The sequence below is a fragment of the Molossus molossus genome, unplaced genomic scaffold, assembly GCF_014108415.1.
Source record: "Molossus molossus isolate mMolMol1 unplaced genomic scaffold, mMolMol1.p scaffold_m16_p_4, whole genome shotgun sequence".
NCBI lineage: Eukaryota > Metazoa > Chordata > Mammalia > Chiroptera > Molossidae > Molossus > Molossus molossus.
Window position 1 is genome coordinate 47,693,301 of NW_023425377.1, and position 17,535 is coordinate 47,710,835.

The 17,535-nt window shown below is 40.5% G+C and overlaps 1 protein-coding gene across 15 annotated transcripts in view; it reads left to right on the plus strand.

Annotated features, from left to right (window-relative positions):
* The window catches only part of NSD1 (nuclear receptor binding SET domain protein 1), a 185,577-nt gene that overhangs the window by 145,237 nt on the left and 22,805 nt on the right, over window positions 1-17,535 (plus strand). For all 15 annotated transcript variants that reach the window (XM_036239591.1, XM_036239589.1, XM_036239603.1 and 12 more), the window contains 5 exons: window positions 318-518; window positions 3,022-3,201; window positions 9,097-9,253; window positions 13,861-14,066; window positions 17,327-17,439. In XM_036239591.1, coding sequence (XP_036095484.1) covers window positions 318-518; window positions 3,022-3,201; window positions 9,097-9,253; window positions 13,861-14,066; window positions 17,327-17,439 — 857 coding nt within the window. The remainder of the gene's footprint in view (window positions 1-317; window positions 519-3,021; window positions 3,202-9,096; window positions 9,254-13,860; window positions 14,067-17,326; window positions 17,440-17,535) is intronic.

A 17,535-nucleotide genomic window follows, 5' to 3' on the forward strand; every position in this document is an offset into this window, starting at 1 on the left:
AATTAGTGTCTGGAGGGGGGCATGGGCATGACAGTCTTGTAGGTCTGAGCCCTTAACCTGTGGGATCTGATGTTATTTCCAGGGAAATGTGTCAGAATCAAGTTGAAATGTAGGACAGCCAGTTGGTATTACAGACTTACCTGATGAGGTAGGAATACACCCTACACCCAGCCTACCCCCATCCACCCCACCGCTTTCCCTGCCCCATAGTGGAATTTGGTGCAGAAATGTGTACTCAATAAGTTTTCAGGTAATGATTTAGCATTGGGTGAATTCTTGAATTGGTATTAATTTTTTACCTTTTTTCTCTTAACTAGGAATCCATACCTGTTTTGTATGTAAACAGAGTGGGGAAGATGTTAAAAGGTGCCTTCTGCCCTTGTGTGGAAAGTTTTACCATGAAGAGTGTGTCCAGAAGTACCCACCCACTGTTGTTCAGAACAAGGGCTTCCGGTGTTCCCTCCACATCTGTATAACCTGCCATGCTGCTAATCCAGCCAGTGTTTCTGCATCTAAAGGTATGGGTTTTTCGCCCTAGTTGGTTTGGCTCAGCGGTTGGAGCATTGGCCTGCGGACCAGAGAGTTCTGGGTTCAGTTCCTGCTAGGGGCACGTACCAAAAAAATTTTAAAAAATAAAGGTATGGGTTTTTCATGTAAACCAGTCCAACCTTGTGAAATCTTAGTTTCATTGGCAATGGATGTTTCCAGGTATGAGTTGGTATGTCTCTTCATGACCTCTTTAGCTTTTGCAGAGTACTAGTATTTTATGTGAGGGAGAAGAGAGTAATGGACTAATTAAATAGTCATCACTTGGTATTTTCTGGAGCCCTAATGTTACATGGTTGTTTTAAATATATGAAATATTTGGTTTTATTGTGAGATTTAGTTTGAAAAAATGTTCTGTTGCTTGTCTTCTTACCTCTTACCTACTCCATTAGACCAAAGTGTATTTTTCTCCCATGGGCCCTTTATATCTGCATTGTCAGATGTGATATCATCTAGACATACATATAGGTCAAAATTGAGGTTTTTGTTTTGTGTTGATTTGGTTTTGTTTGTTGGTTATTTTAAATGAAAACTTGTATTTTTTTTTTTATCCTCACCTGAGGACGTCCTTTCAATATTTTGTTCAGATAGAGTGGGAGGGAGAGAAAGAGAGAGAAACATCGACATGAAAGGGACACATCGAGTGGTCGCCACCCTCACGACTCAACCAGGGCTGGGGACAAACTGCAACCAAGGTATGTGCCCTTAGCAGGAACCGAACCTAGGTCTCTCCGGACCTCAGGCCGACACTCTACCCGCTGTGCCAATCCGGCCAGGGCAAAAACTCCTATTTTGAAAGCTTTTTTCTGCTTCATAGTTAGATTGAGAGCTAAGGTTTCTAAAACTACAGGTGGATATAGATAAACTCAAGTTTTAAAATCTTTTCCTACTTTCTGTTCAATAATAGTGGGTTTCTTACTGATTTTCCTAAAAGCCAAATATTGTATCCCTACTGTTAAATGCTTTTGTGCCCAAAGAACCCCTACTTCACCCACAGGGGTTTGAGCAGGAAAATTTAGCAGTCTTGACTTTTTTTTCTTTATTGATTTTTAGAGAGGGGGAAGGGAGAGGGAAAGAGAGATAGAAACATCGATGAGAGAGAACATCAGTTGGCCACCTCCTGTGTGTTCCCCACTGGGGATCAGGCCCACGATCTGGGCATATGCCCTGACCAGGAATCGAACCTGTGACCTCTGGGTGCTTGGGTCGACACTCAGCCACTGAGCCACACCAGTCGGGGAGTCTTGACTTTTTAAAAACGATCAGTCTTGCCCTGGCCAGTTTGGCTCAGCGGTTAGAGCGTCGGCCTGCGGTCCGGAGAGACCCGGGTTCGGTTCCCGCTAAGGCCACGTACTTCGGTTGCAGTTTGTCCCCGGCCCTGGTTGGTCGTGCAGGTGGCAGCCACTCGATGTGTCCCTTTCACATCGATGTTTCTCTCTCTCTCTCCCTTCCTCTCTCTCCCTCCCACTCTATCTGTACAAAAAATGGAAAAATATCCTCGGGTGAGGATAAAAAAAACAAAACAAAACAACAACAAAAAAAACGATCAGTCTTGCCCTGGCCTGTTTGGCTCAGCGGTTAGAGCGTCGGCCTGCGGTCCAGAGAGACCTGGGTTCGGTTCCTGCTAAGGTCATGTACCTTGGTTGCAGTTTGTCCCCAGCCCTGATTGGGTCGTGCGGGAGGCAGCCACTCTATGTGACCCTTTCACATCGAAGTTTCTTTCTCTCTCTCTCTCTCTCTCTCTCTCTCTCTCTCTCTCTCTCTCCCCGCCTCCCTCCCTCCCTCCTACTCCATCTGAACAAAAGATAGAAAAATGTCCTCTGATGAGGATTTAAAAAAAAAAAATCAGTCTTTGAATCAGACTTGGCAATACCTTTTGTAAGTTGATTTCTATGCCCTGTGGATCTCATTAATCCTAAGCATGGTGATTTAACTTGTTTGATCAAAATTGCAATTTTAAATCAGGCATCTTCCTGTTTTCAGTTGTTATTGTAGATTACATTTAGTGGTTTGGTAATGATTTTTAGTGGCGAAGTATTTACAGGATATATTTCATTTGTAAGAGGTGGAGGAGTTCATTCAATAATCACAGCACCAGGCAACAAAAGCAAGCTATACGATTCCTTCCAGATGGCCTTTTATTTTGATTGTGTACATCTCCACTTCCCATTTAGTCTGCATGTGATTCCAGGTTTCCTAGGAGTCAGGGCTGTAGTTTGAAAAGGGCTTTCCTTGGTGAGTTAGGTTCACTTATAGTTGTGGGATCTGACTTCTTGTGTTGAAGTCACAATACCTCCCACCTGAGCTTTTCTTAGTGCATTGGATGTTTAGAATCACCAACCTTAGTAGTACTTCTTCTATTTGTGACATTTTCAAAGTACTAGCAAATAAACTTGAATAACTCGCATGTTAAATATTTAATCTCTTTGTTTTTCTTTTTCTCCTCCCTGTTCTTCCTGCTTCTCATATTTTTAGGTCGGCTAATGCGCTGTGTCCGCTGCCCCGTGGCATATCATGCCAATGACTTTTGCCTGGCTGCTGGGTCAAAAATTCTTGCATCTAATAGTATCATCTGTCCTAATCATTTTACACCCAGGCGCGGCTGCCGAAATCATGAGCACGTTAACGTTAGCTGGTGTTTTGTATGCTCAGAAGGTAAGATGTAACTTCTTGATGTATGAATAGTCTAAAAAGAGTTAATACAATGTATATACAGGCTGTACCAGTAAAATGTATGCAGTGTGTCTGCAGAGTCTATTACATTTTGAAAATGAAATGTATTTTAATAAATACTGGCTTTATAATTATTCATAGTGTGTATACATTTTTTTTAAAATAATTTTTCTTGCCCTGGCTAGTTTGGCTAGCAGTTGAGCGTCGGCCTGCGGACCAGAGAGTTCCGGGTTTGGTTCCCACTAGGGGCACATATCACCAAAAAAAAAAAAAAAATTTTTTTTTCTTTATTGATTCTAGAGAGAGAGAAAGGGAGAGGGTGAGAGAGATAGAAACATTGCTGAGAAAGAACATTAGTTGGCCACCTCCTGCATACCCCTCTCTGAGGATGGGGTCCACAACCTGGGCATGTGTCCTGACCAGGAATCAAACCGGTGACCTCTTGATGTGTAGGTTGACACTCAACCTCTGAGCTACAACAGCCAGCCTATGTATACAATTTTTGAGATACCCTATATATTTTCATTTATTTATTTATTTTTAAATATGTTTTCATTGATCTTTTAGGGAGAGAGTAAGGGAGAGAGAGAGAGATAGAAACATCAAGGAGAGAAAAACATTAATCACCTGCCTCCTATACATCCCCACTACCGGGGATTGAGCCCACAACCCAGACCTGTGCCCTGACCAGGAATTGAACTGGGACCTCTTAGTCCACAGGAGGATGCTCAGTCCACTGAACCACCCTATATATTTTTAAATCCTCAACTGAATATGTTTTCATTGACTTTAGGGGTGGGGGTAGATCAATGTGAGAGACAAACGTTGGTTGCCTCCTATACTTGCCCCGACTAGGAATCAAACTCATAGCCTATGTATTTGTCCTGATTTGGTACCAGACCTGTAGCATTTTGTTGTATGGGACAGTGCTCCAACCAACTGAGCCATCTGGCCAAGGCAGATAATTACAATACTTTAATTGCAACAAAAATTTTCCTTTACATTGCCACCAGAAGAAATTTTGGGAATTAATGTCCTGAATTAATGATAACATAGCAGAATTTTCAAACTTGCTTTTGTTCCCCAATATAGAGAGGTTTTATTTTTATTTTGAAGAATGACTTGATTTTTATTAAAATGTTAAACAATTGAAGCAATAAAGAAAAAGACAAGAAAAATGAAACTGACTCACTCTCAGAAAATGAGGGAAGGTAGTCAAATGGTACAAACTTCTAGTTATAAGATGAATAAATTTGGGGGATGTAATGTACAGCATAGTGACTACCGTTAACAGTACTGCATATTTGAAAGTTGCTAAGAGAGTAGTTCTTAGAAGTTCTCACCACCAAAAAAAAATTGAGCTGTGATATTATGGATGTGTTACCTAATCTTATTGTGGTAATCATTTTATAATATATACATATATCAGGTCATTATGGGTATTAATGTTACTAAAAGGTCTTATAGAGTGAAGGAAAAGTAATTTTATATATATATATATATAAAATATTTCTCTAAAGCAGAGTCAATAGTATCCTTCTATACAATTTCTTTTCTTTAAACTTAATACAATGTAATACGTAAACTATATCTCAGTAAAGCTGGAAAATAAAGGGAAAAAAAGAAAAAACGAACCTTAAATCACCCATCTCACCATCAGAATAAAACAACATTGCTTAATGTTAAGTGATATTAGTCCACACATCTGCATATAACTGGATAGAAAACAGTTCTACAAGATTATATCATGGTATAATTGTGTTTTAAAAAAGTTTACATGATTTTAAATGGAAGAAACAAAAGGAAGGTAAAAAAATTTATGAATTTTCTTACTATAATGGGTATTAATGTTACTAAAAGGTCTTATAGAATGAAAGAAAAGTAATTATATATATATATTCAACTTAAAAATATTTCTCCTCTAAAACAGAGTCAATAGTATCCTTCTATACAATTTCTTTTCTTTCCTGATATTTGCTAGTTAGTAGAGGATTTGGTATTCATTTACTGTGGTGCTTATTGTTCTGAATTGTTTTCTTGGTTGTCTGAACTTCTAAGAAGCACCAACAGGTGCTCTAATTCTCTGCTTGAGGCTACTTGACATTTGCCTGAGTATTAGAAGCACATATTAGGTTATTATTAATGTTTAGGCTCCATGTTTTATTTCTAAGACTGATATGGACATTGCTCCACTATCTTCTGATGTTGAGGGTGGCCTAGTTTTCTTACCTATTTTTTTCATTCCTTTTCAAATCGACTACATTTTGTGGATTAGTAAGTTTTGGGGAACAATTTTCCTGACTTCATTTTTTAGTATCTACTTACTAGTGATACAATTTTATGAAAACTTGTCTGGGTATGAACATTTTGAGAGAATAATTTTAAAAAGAGTGAACAACTCAGTGAAGAAGAGATATCTTTTTTTTTTTTAATCCTCACCTGAGAATATTTTTCTGTCTATCTTCAGATAGAGTGGGAGGGAGGGAGAAAGAAACACTGACGTGAGAGGGACAAATTGACTGGTTGCCTCCCTCACAACCCTCACCAGGGATGGGGATGAACCGAAACCGAAGTACGTGCCCTTGGCTGAAATTAAACCCTCGATTCATTGATCCGCTGGCCAACACTCTACCATTGAGTCAAACTGGCCAGGGCAGAAGAAGTATATCTTGTTTATATTTTCTTTATTGATTTTAGAGAGAGAGGAAGGGAGAAAGAGAGAGAGTAGAAACGTCGATGAGAGAGAATATCGATTGGCTACCTCCTGCATGCCCCCCACTGGGGATCAGGCCCATAACCTGGGCCTGTACCCTAGCCAGGAATCGAACAGGTGACCTCTTGGTGCATGTGTCGACACTCAACCACTGAGCCACACCGGCCTGAGGACTATTTGACTCACCCACAAAGTACACAAGAATAAATGCGTTTCAGAGCATAGAGTACAGGCTATATATATTAAGTAAACAAGTACTTCAAACTTATTTTGTAGCAACAGACCTTTACAAATGAAATCTCACTCTACATCTGAGCTCCGGTATACAACACTATATTTAAAACAAGAGTTTGGTCCCAAGCACACATCCCTGGGCCCAACAAAACAAAAAATACCCTAAATATTGTTTTAAGAGTCAAGTCTAGGTTATTGAGAAAAGGAAAAAGCACAGATAGCAATTATGTAAGAATAGTGTTGCAATATTAAGTTTTTCATAGAATTTTATGAGATGAAGGAGGCACAGTGAGACCAAGATAGATGTGGATAGCCCTGTCTAGTTTAGCTCAGGGGTTAGAGCGTCAGCCCGAGGACCAAAGAGTTGTGGGTTCAATTCTGGTCAAGGGCACATACCTCAGTTATGGTTTGTCCCTGGCTCTGGTCACGGTAGTGTGGGAGGCAACCAGCCAGTCAATGTGTCCTTCTCACATTGATGTTTCTATCTCCCTCTTTCTCTCCCTCCCTCCTTTCCCCTCTATCTGAAGATAAAATAGAAAAATATCCTTGGGTGAGGATTAAAAAAAGATAGATGTGGAGGTATACCTTACTAAGGTTTTACCCCTTATTAATTCTTCAGGGTGTAACTTGGAGTTACATGCTTGAGTCTAGCATGTTTGAAGCATGCTCACTTCTGGCCTCAGTTAAAGCAAATATTGTTTTCTTTATTTTTAAAAATATCTCACCAGCCCTGGCTGGTTTGGCTCAGCGGTTAGAGCATTGGCCTGCAGTCCAGAGAGACCCGGGTTTGGTTTCTGCTAAGGTCATGTACCTTGGTTGCAGTTTGTCCCCGGTCCTGGTTGGGTTGTGTGGGTGGCAACCACTTGATGTATCCCTTTCACATTGATGTTTCTTTCTCTCTCTCTCTGTCTCTCTCTCTCTCTCTCCCTCTCTCCCTCCCACTCTATCTTAACAAAAATAAAATAAAAAAATAAAAATATCTCACCTGAGTATATTTTTTTCATTGATTTTTTAAAGAGAGAGTAAAGGGAGGGAAGGAGAAAGAGAGAGAAACATTGATGTGAGAGAGACACATCATTGGTCGCCTCCCACGTGCACCCTGACTAGGCCAGGGATTGAACCTGCAACTCATATATGTGCCTTTGACTGGGAATTGAACCTGACATCCTTTGGTGTGAGGGCCAGCGCTCTAACCACGGAGCTAGTGACATTTATTATATTTGTTAAATATGAATCCCCTTTACCTGAAATTCCTTATTTATCTGTAGCCATAAGGATTTTAGATTCAAGCATGTAAATTGAGTCACTTTGAGTGAAAAACTTTAATAAGTGAATATTTATTGTCACTGCAATATATATAATAAACCTGGTATCTGAAAACTTGAATGGAGAGGGGGGAACTTAGATCTAACTGAAGTTTAGCCAACAAACCACATTAGTACCTGTGATTCCCCCCCCCCCACCACCACCAATAAAATTTTATTATTGCTTGCTGCTAGATCTTGTTATTTATGCATTACAAAGAACTTACTAATCTCCTATCTTAACTTGTTAATCATTATATTTTGTTCTTTGTTGATTTTTTTGGTTTTGATCATTATATTTTAATATAGTCTATGTCCTTTTTAGCTTATGTGTTAATGTATACATTTATAAATGTTAATTTGGAAAGGATTCATAGGTGTCATGGGAGTGCCAAACATTAAGTAAAAGATGAAAAAGTAAGGGATTTTATCTTTTTCTTTTTTTTTTTTTGACCCAGGAACAGAATTTTATTCAGAACATCTGTAAAGTAGACGGTCTGAGTCCAAAATGACATTAGTCTTAATATGTTTTTATTGATTGTTTTTTTTCCTCTTCAGGTTGAGTGGGAGGGAGAGAGGAAGGAAGAGAGAGAGAGAGAGAAACATCGATGTGAGAAAGACACATCAACTGGTTGCACCCACACTACCCCAACCGGGGCCAGGGACAAACTGCAACTGAGGTACATGCCTTTAACGGGAACCAATCCCGGGACTCACTGGTCCACGGGCCGATGCTCTAACCACTGAGCAAATCCAGCCAGGGTTTTATTGATTCCTTACAGAGAGAGGAAGGAAGAGAGAAATCCAAATATCAGTAGGCTGCCTCCTGCATGCCCCACACTGGGGATTGAGCCTGAAACTCTTGGGCATGTGTCCTGACCTGGAATCGAACCAGACCATCTCAGTCCATGGGAAGATGCTCAGTCCACTGAGCCACACTAACTGGGCAGAAATGAGCAATTTTAAAAGAGGAAATGACTTGCTTACCCCTCAAACAGATGTGCTTATATATTGTTCATTGTAGAAGATACCTTACCATTGAAGGAATTACAGCTCAGCAAGAAAAGTGAATTCCTGATGAAGACTTGACTTGGGGTGCTTAACATAATACAGTGTACAGATGATGTATTGTAGATTTATACACCTGAAACCTGTATAATTTTGTCAGCCCGATAAATTAATAAAAGGGAGGGAAAGCAAAACAAAAAGTGAATTCTCCAAGGCCATATGATCTTAGAGCTTAAATCTAACATCAGCTGAAGCTTGTGCTCTTTATGCACTGGTCATTGTGTGTCTCTGATATTCTTTATTTATGTGTTGCCTTTTAGTGAAGAGGAAGAAATGTATATATGTGTTTATATGACTTTTAGAGGTTTGCCCTAACCTAATTTTGCCAATAAGATCTCATGTTTATTTGCTCTTAACCTAACAAGCCTTCAGGGGCATGGTTCAGGAATATTGGAAAGGGAACACTCTTGTAGGAAAGTCTTTCTGAATACCTAACTATATTTGTAGGCCCTTGGCTGAAGGATATAAATTGGTTGAGAGCTGGGGAAAAGCTGTTTCAGCTGGGTCTGGATATGTAGCCTTATGTCCTGAGTGTCAGATTTTTTTTTATTCCTGCAGGAGGTAGCCTTCTTTGCTGTGATTCTTGCCCTGCTGCTTTCCATCGAGAATGCCTGAACATTGATATCCCTGAAGGAAACTGGTATTGCAATGACTGCAAGGCAGGCAAAAAGCCACATTACAGGGAAATTGTCTGGGTAAAAGTTGGACGATACAGGTGAGAAATCATGAAGGAGACAGGCAATCATTTCTTTTACCATCCTTTGTTTCTTGGGATCTATTAGATACAGCACTAAATGTATATATATCTATATATATATTTTAAACTTTCCCACATTTCTTTTCACTTCTAGTCCATTTCTCTCTCACTCTCTTGAATCTATACCCATAAGGTTTTTTGTTGTTGTTTTAGTTTATTGATTTTTAGAGAGAGAAATATTGATGTGAAAGCACAACATCAATTGACTGTATCCTTACAGGCCCCCCCCTGTGGATAGAGCCTGCAACCCAGGAATGTGACCTTCACTGAGAATCAAACTGGCAACTTCTTGCTACACGAATTATACCCAACCAACTGAGCCAACACTGGCCAGGGCCTTAATATTTTTTAATGATCTCCCTGATTAAGCCAGCATACCCTCTATCCCCCCTTCATTTTTCATTATAAAAGAAAAAACTGACTATGTGTTGCAGTCATCAGAATAAATACATATTCTCTGTTGAAATGTATGAATGAAAACAAACTCTTAAACCTTACAAACAAGGAAGATGCATTGCTAACATTTTGGCATATTTACTTATTAACACACCAATAACATATACCCTCAAAATAATAGGCATTATAGTTTATACTCAGTTTCTGCTTCTTGCTTTTTCTTTTTAAAATTATTATTACTGATCATGGAATATACAAAAGGGTATTGTAACACAATTGATATTTATTTTTTTTAAATCCTCACCCGAGAGTATTTTTACATTTATCTTCAGACATAGTGGGACGGAGGGAGAGACAGAGAGAGAGAAACATCGATGTGAGAAAGACACATCGATTGGTTGCCATCCACACGACCTGGGTCAATAGCTAACTAACCGAGATATGTGCCGTTAACCAGAATTGAACCCGGGACTCTTCCGTCCACGGACCAATGCTCTAACCACTGAGCAAATCTGGCAAGGGCTAAAACGGATAATTTTAAGAATAACAAAAGAAACACCTGTGTATGTACCTCCCAGTTAAACAAACAGTGAATTACTGGTACTTTTGAGTCTTCTCCAGGCCCCTGTTTGAATTCATTCTCACCCCACCCACAGAGATAACTACCATGCTGCATTTTGTGTTTTTTATTCCTTTACCTGACTGTATAGGTTTGCCATATGTATAATATTATGTTTTGCATGTTTAAGGATCTCTTTATATAAAGTGATTGTTATATTTTCCTGCAACTTGTTCTTTTCATTCACTGTTCTCTTGAGATTTATTGTTGTTAGCACAGTACTCTGGTTCATTCATACTGTATAGTCATACACTGTAGTGTATGTAGTTCATTTACCCATTCTCTTATTTGGACTATGAACATATTGTCAAGGTGTTGGAGTACGTGCACAGAAGTTTCTCTAGAGCATTTTCAGGATAGAGCATGGTAGGAGTTTCTCGCTTTAATAGCTAATGTCAAATTGTCTTCCTAAAGTAGTTGTATTAATTTACGTGCTGGGCTGGGGTGGATTTCTTGGTGTCATTTTTTTTTTTATCGTTTTTGAAGGCCAAATTGTATTTTATTGTATAATGTACCATAGTTCTATTATTCCCTTAATGTTTTTTTTTATCTTTATTGTTGACTGTATTACAGATGTTCCTCATTTTTCCCCCAGTAAACCCCTCCTCCCCACTCCCGCCCCTCTCCTTCCTTTTTCCACACTGTTGTCTTGTGTCCATTGGTTCTGCATATAAGTTCTTTGGTTTATTTCTTCCTAGTCCCCTTCTCTTTAAAATATGTCAGTCTAGCAACCAATTTGTTCTTCTTAATCCCTTCACCTCTTTCACCCATTCCCCCAACCCCCCCTCCCATCTGGCAACCAACAAAATGTTCTCAGTATCTATGAGAATGTTTCTGTTCTGATTCTATTGTCAATAGATATGTATTCATTGCAATTTTGTTTGTTCATATATTTTATCTTTTTCTTCAAAAAGACCCTTCAACATTTCATATAATAACAGTTTGGTGGTGATGAACTCCTTTAACTTTTCCTTGTCTGGGAAACTCTTTATATGGCCATCGATTCTAAATGACAGCTTTGTAGGATAGAGTAATCTTGGTTGTAGGTTCTTGCTTTTCACCACTCTGAATATTTCTTGCCACTCCCTTCTGGCCTGCAAGGTTTCTTTTGAGAAATCAGCTGACAGTCTTATGGGAACTCGCTTGTAGGTAACTAACTGCTTTTCTCTTGCTTCTTTTAAGAATCTCTCTTTGTCTTGAACCTTTTGCATTTTGATGATGATGTGTCTTGGTGTGGACCTCTTGGGGTTCATCTTGTTTGGGACTCTCTGTGTTTCCTGGACTTGTATGTCTGTTTCCTTCACCAGGTTAGGGAAGTTTTCTGCCATTATTGTTTCAAATAGGATTTCAATTTCTTGTTCTCTCTCTTCTCCTTCTGGCACTCCCAAGATACGAATGTTGACACGCTTGAAGTTGTCCCAGAGGCTCCTTACTTACACTACCCTCATTTTTTGGGATTTTTTTTTTTTCTTTTTCTTCTGATTGGGTGTTTTTGGCTTCCTTATATTCCAAATCGATGGTTTGCCTCTTGGCTTTACCTACTCTACTATTGAATCTCTGTACATTATTCTTTATTTCAGTTAGTGTCTCCTTCATTTCTGACTGTGCATCCTTCATTTCTGACTGGTTCTTTTTTATGCTCTTGAGGCCCTCACTAAGTTCACTGAGGTTCTCACTAAGTTCACTGAGCATCCTCATAAGCAGTATTTTGAACTCAGCATCTGTTAGGTTGCTTATCTCCATTTTGCTTAGTTCTTTCCCTGGAGTTTTGTTCTGTTCTTTCATTTGGGACCTGTTTCTTTGTCTCCTCATTTTGGCTGCCTCCCTGTGTTTGTTTCTGTGTATTACTTAACGAGAGGTATGGGGCTAGCTGAGACCATATGCTGCTTGTTTGAAAGAATTTAGGAAAACCTGAAGCAGGATCCAAGACAGGCCAATCCTATGGTAAAGCAACTGGAAGAGCTTGGGTGGGCCTGAAATTTGGGTGGTGTGGGCCTCAGGGAATCACCAGGGCGGGGCAACCAATGTGAGCCAGGTTGCTGGAGTCCCAGATATGGCAGCTGTCTGCCTCCCCAGGGAAGGGCTCACCAAAGGAACAAAGGCCTCTGACAGTACGTTTGTTCCTGAGAAAGCCCCCTCTCTTTGTTCCTGAGAAAGCCCCCTCCCCGGCCCTTGCTGCAATGCATAACAGCTCAGTTCTTCCCTGTATGTCTCTGGCGCCCCTGGAGCTGCCTCCCCTACAATCTTGGAGTGAGTCCAATAATTCCATGTACAGGCCCTTTAAGAGGAGCTGCTGGGGGCTCCAGCCGCCTCAGCCTCCCTGAGCCTCAGTTCCCACTGGTTTTTCTAGCCAGAAGTTATAGGGACTTCTCTTCCTGGCACTGGAACCCTGAGCAGGGCGCCTGATGTGGGACCCGGACACCTCAGTCCTCAGGGAGGACCTTCCCAGTCGAGGTATCCTCCTGATTTTTCTTTTTAATCCTCACCTGAGGGACATTTTTCCATTTTTTGTTCAGATAGAGTGTGAGGGGGAGAGAGAAAGAGAGAAACGGCGACGTGAATGGGACACATTGAGTGGCTACACCCCGCATGACTAACCAGGGCCGGGGACAGACTGCAACCGGGGTACGCGCCCTTAGTGGGAACCGAACCCGGGTCTCTCTGGACCACAGGCTGATGCTCCAACCGTTGAGCCAAACAGGCCAGGGCTATCCTCCCGATGTTTATCTGCCACGCATGGGTGTGAGACAAGCCCGTCCGCCTCTGCCCCTCCTACCAGTCTCAATGTGGCTTCTTTAATTTCGTAGTTGTAGGACTTCCATTCAGTTTGATTTCAGGCGGTTTTGAATGATGGTTCTGTAGTGTAGTTGTAACTTTGATGTGGTTGTGGGAGGATGTGATACCGCGTTTACTATCTTGACCAGAAGTCTCTATTCCCTTTATATTGAACATTTAGTTTGTTTTCAGGTTTTCATTCTTCTAGATAATACTTCTGTAAAGCCTTGTTCAAATTTTTAATTATATCCTGTTACAGAATCCTTGAGGTAGAATAACTGACTCGAAGGGAGCGTGTCTGTGTATGCGAGCATACGTGTGAGGATGGGTGTTGTCCAACTTTTGTCCCATTTTCTCTAGTGTGATTGTAAGAATGTAAAGGTCAGCCCTGGCCTGTTTGGCTCAGCGGTAGAGCGTCGGCCTGCGGTCCCGAGAGACCCGGGTTCGGTTCCTGCTAAGGGCACGTGGCTCAGTTGCAGTTTGTCCCCGGCCCTGGTTGGTTCATGCGGGTGGCAGCCACTCGATGTGTCCCTTTCACGTCGATGTTTCTCTCTCTCTCTCTTCCTCTCTCTCCCTCCCACTCTATCTGAACAAAAAATGGAAAAATGTCCTCAGGTGAGGATAAAAAAAAAAAAAAAAAAAAGAATGTAAAGGTCATACTTTAATGTGAATAGACAGACATTGCTGTTCCTTAACCCTATCCTAAAAGTATGTTATTTTCCTAGTGCCTTGGCAATCTGTTAGAGTTTTCCTTCTTTGTTTTCACCTTTCCCAGGTGGTGGCCAGCTGAGATCTGCCATCCTCGAGCTGTACCTTCTAACATCGATAAGATGAGACATGATGTTGGCGAGTTCCCTGTGCTCTTCTTTGGGTCTAATGACTATCTGTGGACTCACCAGGCCAGAGTCTTTCCCTATATGGAGGGAGATGTGAGCAGCAAGGATAAGATGGGCAAAGGAGTGGATGGGACATATAAAAAAGGTAACTGTATCCTTTTTGTTTCTCACATCAACACAGAGCTCTGTTGGCAAAGAATCTGTTCTGTGTTATAATTATGTGTTAGAATTCATATACGTTCCATTAGCAACTGTGCTCTGCCATCTGGGGGCATATGTAGTTGCTGTTACAGGATTTTATGGGGAAGTTGATCCTCTGTACTCTATAACTCATTATTTTTAATCTAATCTTAACTGGAATTTTTTAAGGAAGGTTTTTGTTTGTTTCATCTATTCTTTTTCAATTTGCTGGGAAGATATAAAATTCACCAAAAATTATGGAGTAAAGTATGCATATTCTGCATCAAAAGAAATTTTTATAAGCTGGCCTAACAGTGAAAGTATGGGGATGTTTGGGGCCAGGAGGAGTTGAGTCTACTGTGAGCCGCAGTTTTCTCTTACTGTGTAAAGAGTAAAGGTTGCTCTGATAATTAGAGATAATAAAAAAAATCAAACTGCAGAGCATGTAGTTGGCATCCTATCAGTAATAATTACCTTCTTCCATTAGCTGTCCTTTGAATGGCAATACAGGTATCTCTTGTTATTTGAATATATTTGAATATTGAAGTATATGATTTTGTCTGCATGATGAAGGATTCTAAGCAGGTGAAACTTCCTGGATAGGAATGAGAAAGATGTCCATAGGGAAGAAATTTAATAACAAAGGTTCTATTTTCCTCATATTATTTCATTGGGTTCTCATTTCTGTTGGCCATTTGGTTTCTGTGTAGATAATGAACTATCAGTACTAATACTGTAGGAGTTTGAGTTTTGTAGTCTCAGGTGGTCAGGAACCAAGTGACCAACATCTTTGCCTGAGCTGGCCACCACTGAGCCTTGGGGAGAAGGTAGAGAACGTGTAGGGAATACTGTAAGGCTGAGCCTGCTGAAAGAATTTCTGTTCTTTCTTTGCCTTAACCCTGAACTGGCTGGGTGCCTCTGCCTTCAAAGAACACGTGCTTTTATGGGGAAATTGAACACAGGTACCAGTAGTCAGAATGACATTTATTGAGTGTTGTGGCAGAAGTATGCATGTTATGCTGTGGGAGCAGAACAAGAGGAAACATAACTGCATTGGGGATCAAAGTTTGGAAATCATGTGTGGCTTCTTTCCTAAGTGATGCTTTGAAGAATGAACCATAATAATAATAGTTACCATTCTTGTTTGCCAGGCCCTGTTCAGAGTTTGTTTTCTTCTTTAAATCCTTGTGGAAACCCTGTAAGTTAGATGCCATTATCCTTATCTTACAGATGAGGAAACTGAGACACATAAAAGTTAAATTACTTGCCCAAGGTCCCAGCGTTGATAAGTGATAGAGGAAGGTTTCAAACTCTAGAATCCAATTTCCTAACCCTTGTACCAGATGTGAAGAAGTCAACTTAAAAGGTTGTAATAAGAAGAAAGCACACATGAAAGCACACACTGAATCTAACATGCTGACTTAGCGACTTCCAAGTATTCAGTATAGTATAAGCACATGGTCAGGGGGACACTGGGTTATTTGCCTGAAAAGGTAAGTAATGTATATGGCCAGAACACAGTTTTAGAAATCTTAGTATGAGCAGAGTGTAAGGCCATAGAAGGTGAGAGGCTGCCACCAGGAATGTCAGTGAGATAGCTGTTTCCATAGTTCTAGGCAGAGATGATAAGACTGTCATAGGGAGGTATCTATTGGGTGGGGAGGATGATGGATACTGGATAGACATTAAGTAGGTAGACTATGCAGGACATGCTGAATAATAGGATGAAGGAAGGAAGAACTTTAGAACAATTGAGAGAACTCCAGGCTAAACAAACTCTGCTAGATTGTAACAGAAATGGAGAAAAGGGAATGAATCAGAGGTAAGGTTTTCTTTAAGGAATTGACAGTATGGGGAAAGCCACAGAGAGGAAACAAGGAAGAATTAGAATTCTTTTCAGTTTTTAAGCTGTGCCAAGAATAATGAATTAAAATTTTGATTTAAGTGGCGAAGAATGAGAATCTTAAGACTTTGTTGAACTTTTCAGATATTATAATCTTTAAAGCATATGAAAGTATAGGCCATGAATGCAGATTAGCTATGAAGGTCTATCTTTGTATCATTAAAGCTAATAGTTGAGCCCTGGCCAGTTTGCCTCAGCGGTTAGAGCGTCAGCCTGCGATCCAGAGAGACCCGGGTTTGGTTCCCGCTAAGGGCACGTATCTTGGTTGCAGTTTGTTCCTGGCCCTGGCTGGGTCATGTGGGTGGCAACCACTCGATGTGTCCCTTTCACGTTGCTGTTTTTCTCTCTCTTCGTCCCACTCTATCTGAACAAAAAATGGAAAAATGTCCTCAGGTGAGGATTAAAAAAAAAGCTAATAATTGATGTTTACAGAATGAGTCTTAGGAGAAGAGTAGGACAGATGTTCTACAGATCAGGCAAGAAGGAGAGGAAAACTTCAACTTTGGATTCTTCCAGAGGAACATTGCATGTTACCTGGGCACCTAGGAGGCAGATTGTTTCTGGAAGCAGGAGGTTCAGGATTTAGGAAAGAATTAGGCTTAAAGGCAGTGACTGTGCTGAACAGATGCAGTCTAGTTGTTTTTAGGCGATGTTACATGTGGGCTTTTTTTAAATCATTGAGCTGTTTTTGTTTTAAATTGTCCTCTGTAGCTGGTAGTCTGTATTGTGCCATTTGGTAATAGATTATGTTTTGTCTTAATGCTATATCTGAATACCCAGGGAACTATAACTTACTTGAAAGTAGAAGTTATATATACTTCTTAGTTTCCCATATAGAACTGGTGTTTTTACCTTTTTTTTATCCTCACCCAAGGATATTTTTGCATTTATCTTCAGATAGAGCGGGAGGGAGAGTGGGAGGAAGAGAGAGAGAGAAACATCGACGTGAGAGACATCAAGTGGTTGCCACCCACACAACTCCAACCAGGGCAGGGACAAACTGCAACCGAGGTACATGCCTTTAGCAGGTACCGAACCTGGGACTCTCTGGTCCGTAGGCCGATGCTCTAACCGCTGAGCCAAACCGGCCAGGGCTGGTGTTTTGTTCTAAAACATGAATTTTCTTCCCCTTAAAAGGGGTGGGGGGCCCTCGATGTGTCCCTTTCACATCAATGTTTCTCTCTCTCTCTCTCTCCCTCCCACTCTATCTGAACAAAATATCAAAAAATGTCCTCGAGTGAGGATTGATTAAATAAGGGGTGGGGGTGAAATAAACAATTCCACCTAGAGATTAAGTGACTTTTGCTCTTGTGTTTTCTTAGCTCTTCAGGAAGCTGCAGCAAGGTTTGAAGAGTTAAAGGCCCAAAAAGAACTAAGACAGCTGCAGGAAGACCGAAAGAATGATAAGAAGCCGCCACCTTATAAACATATAAAGGTGAGAAAAAACCTCAGGAGACTCTATCTCAAGAAGAGACCCTTATAGTTTGCCCTCTTTCTACTGCATTCATAATGAGAATTGGAAGCAAAGCAC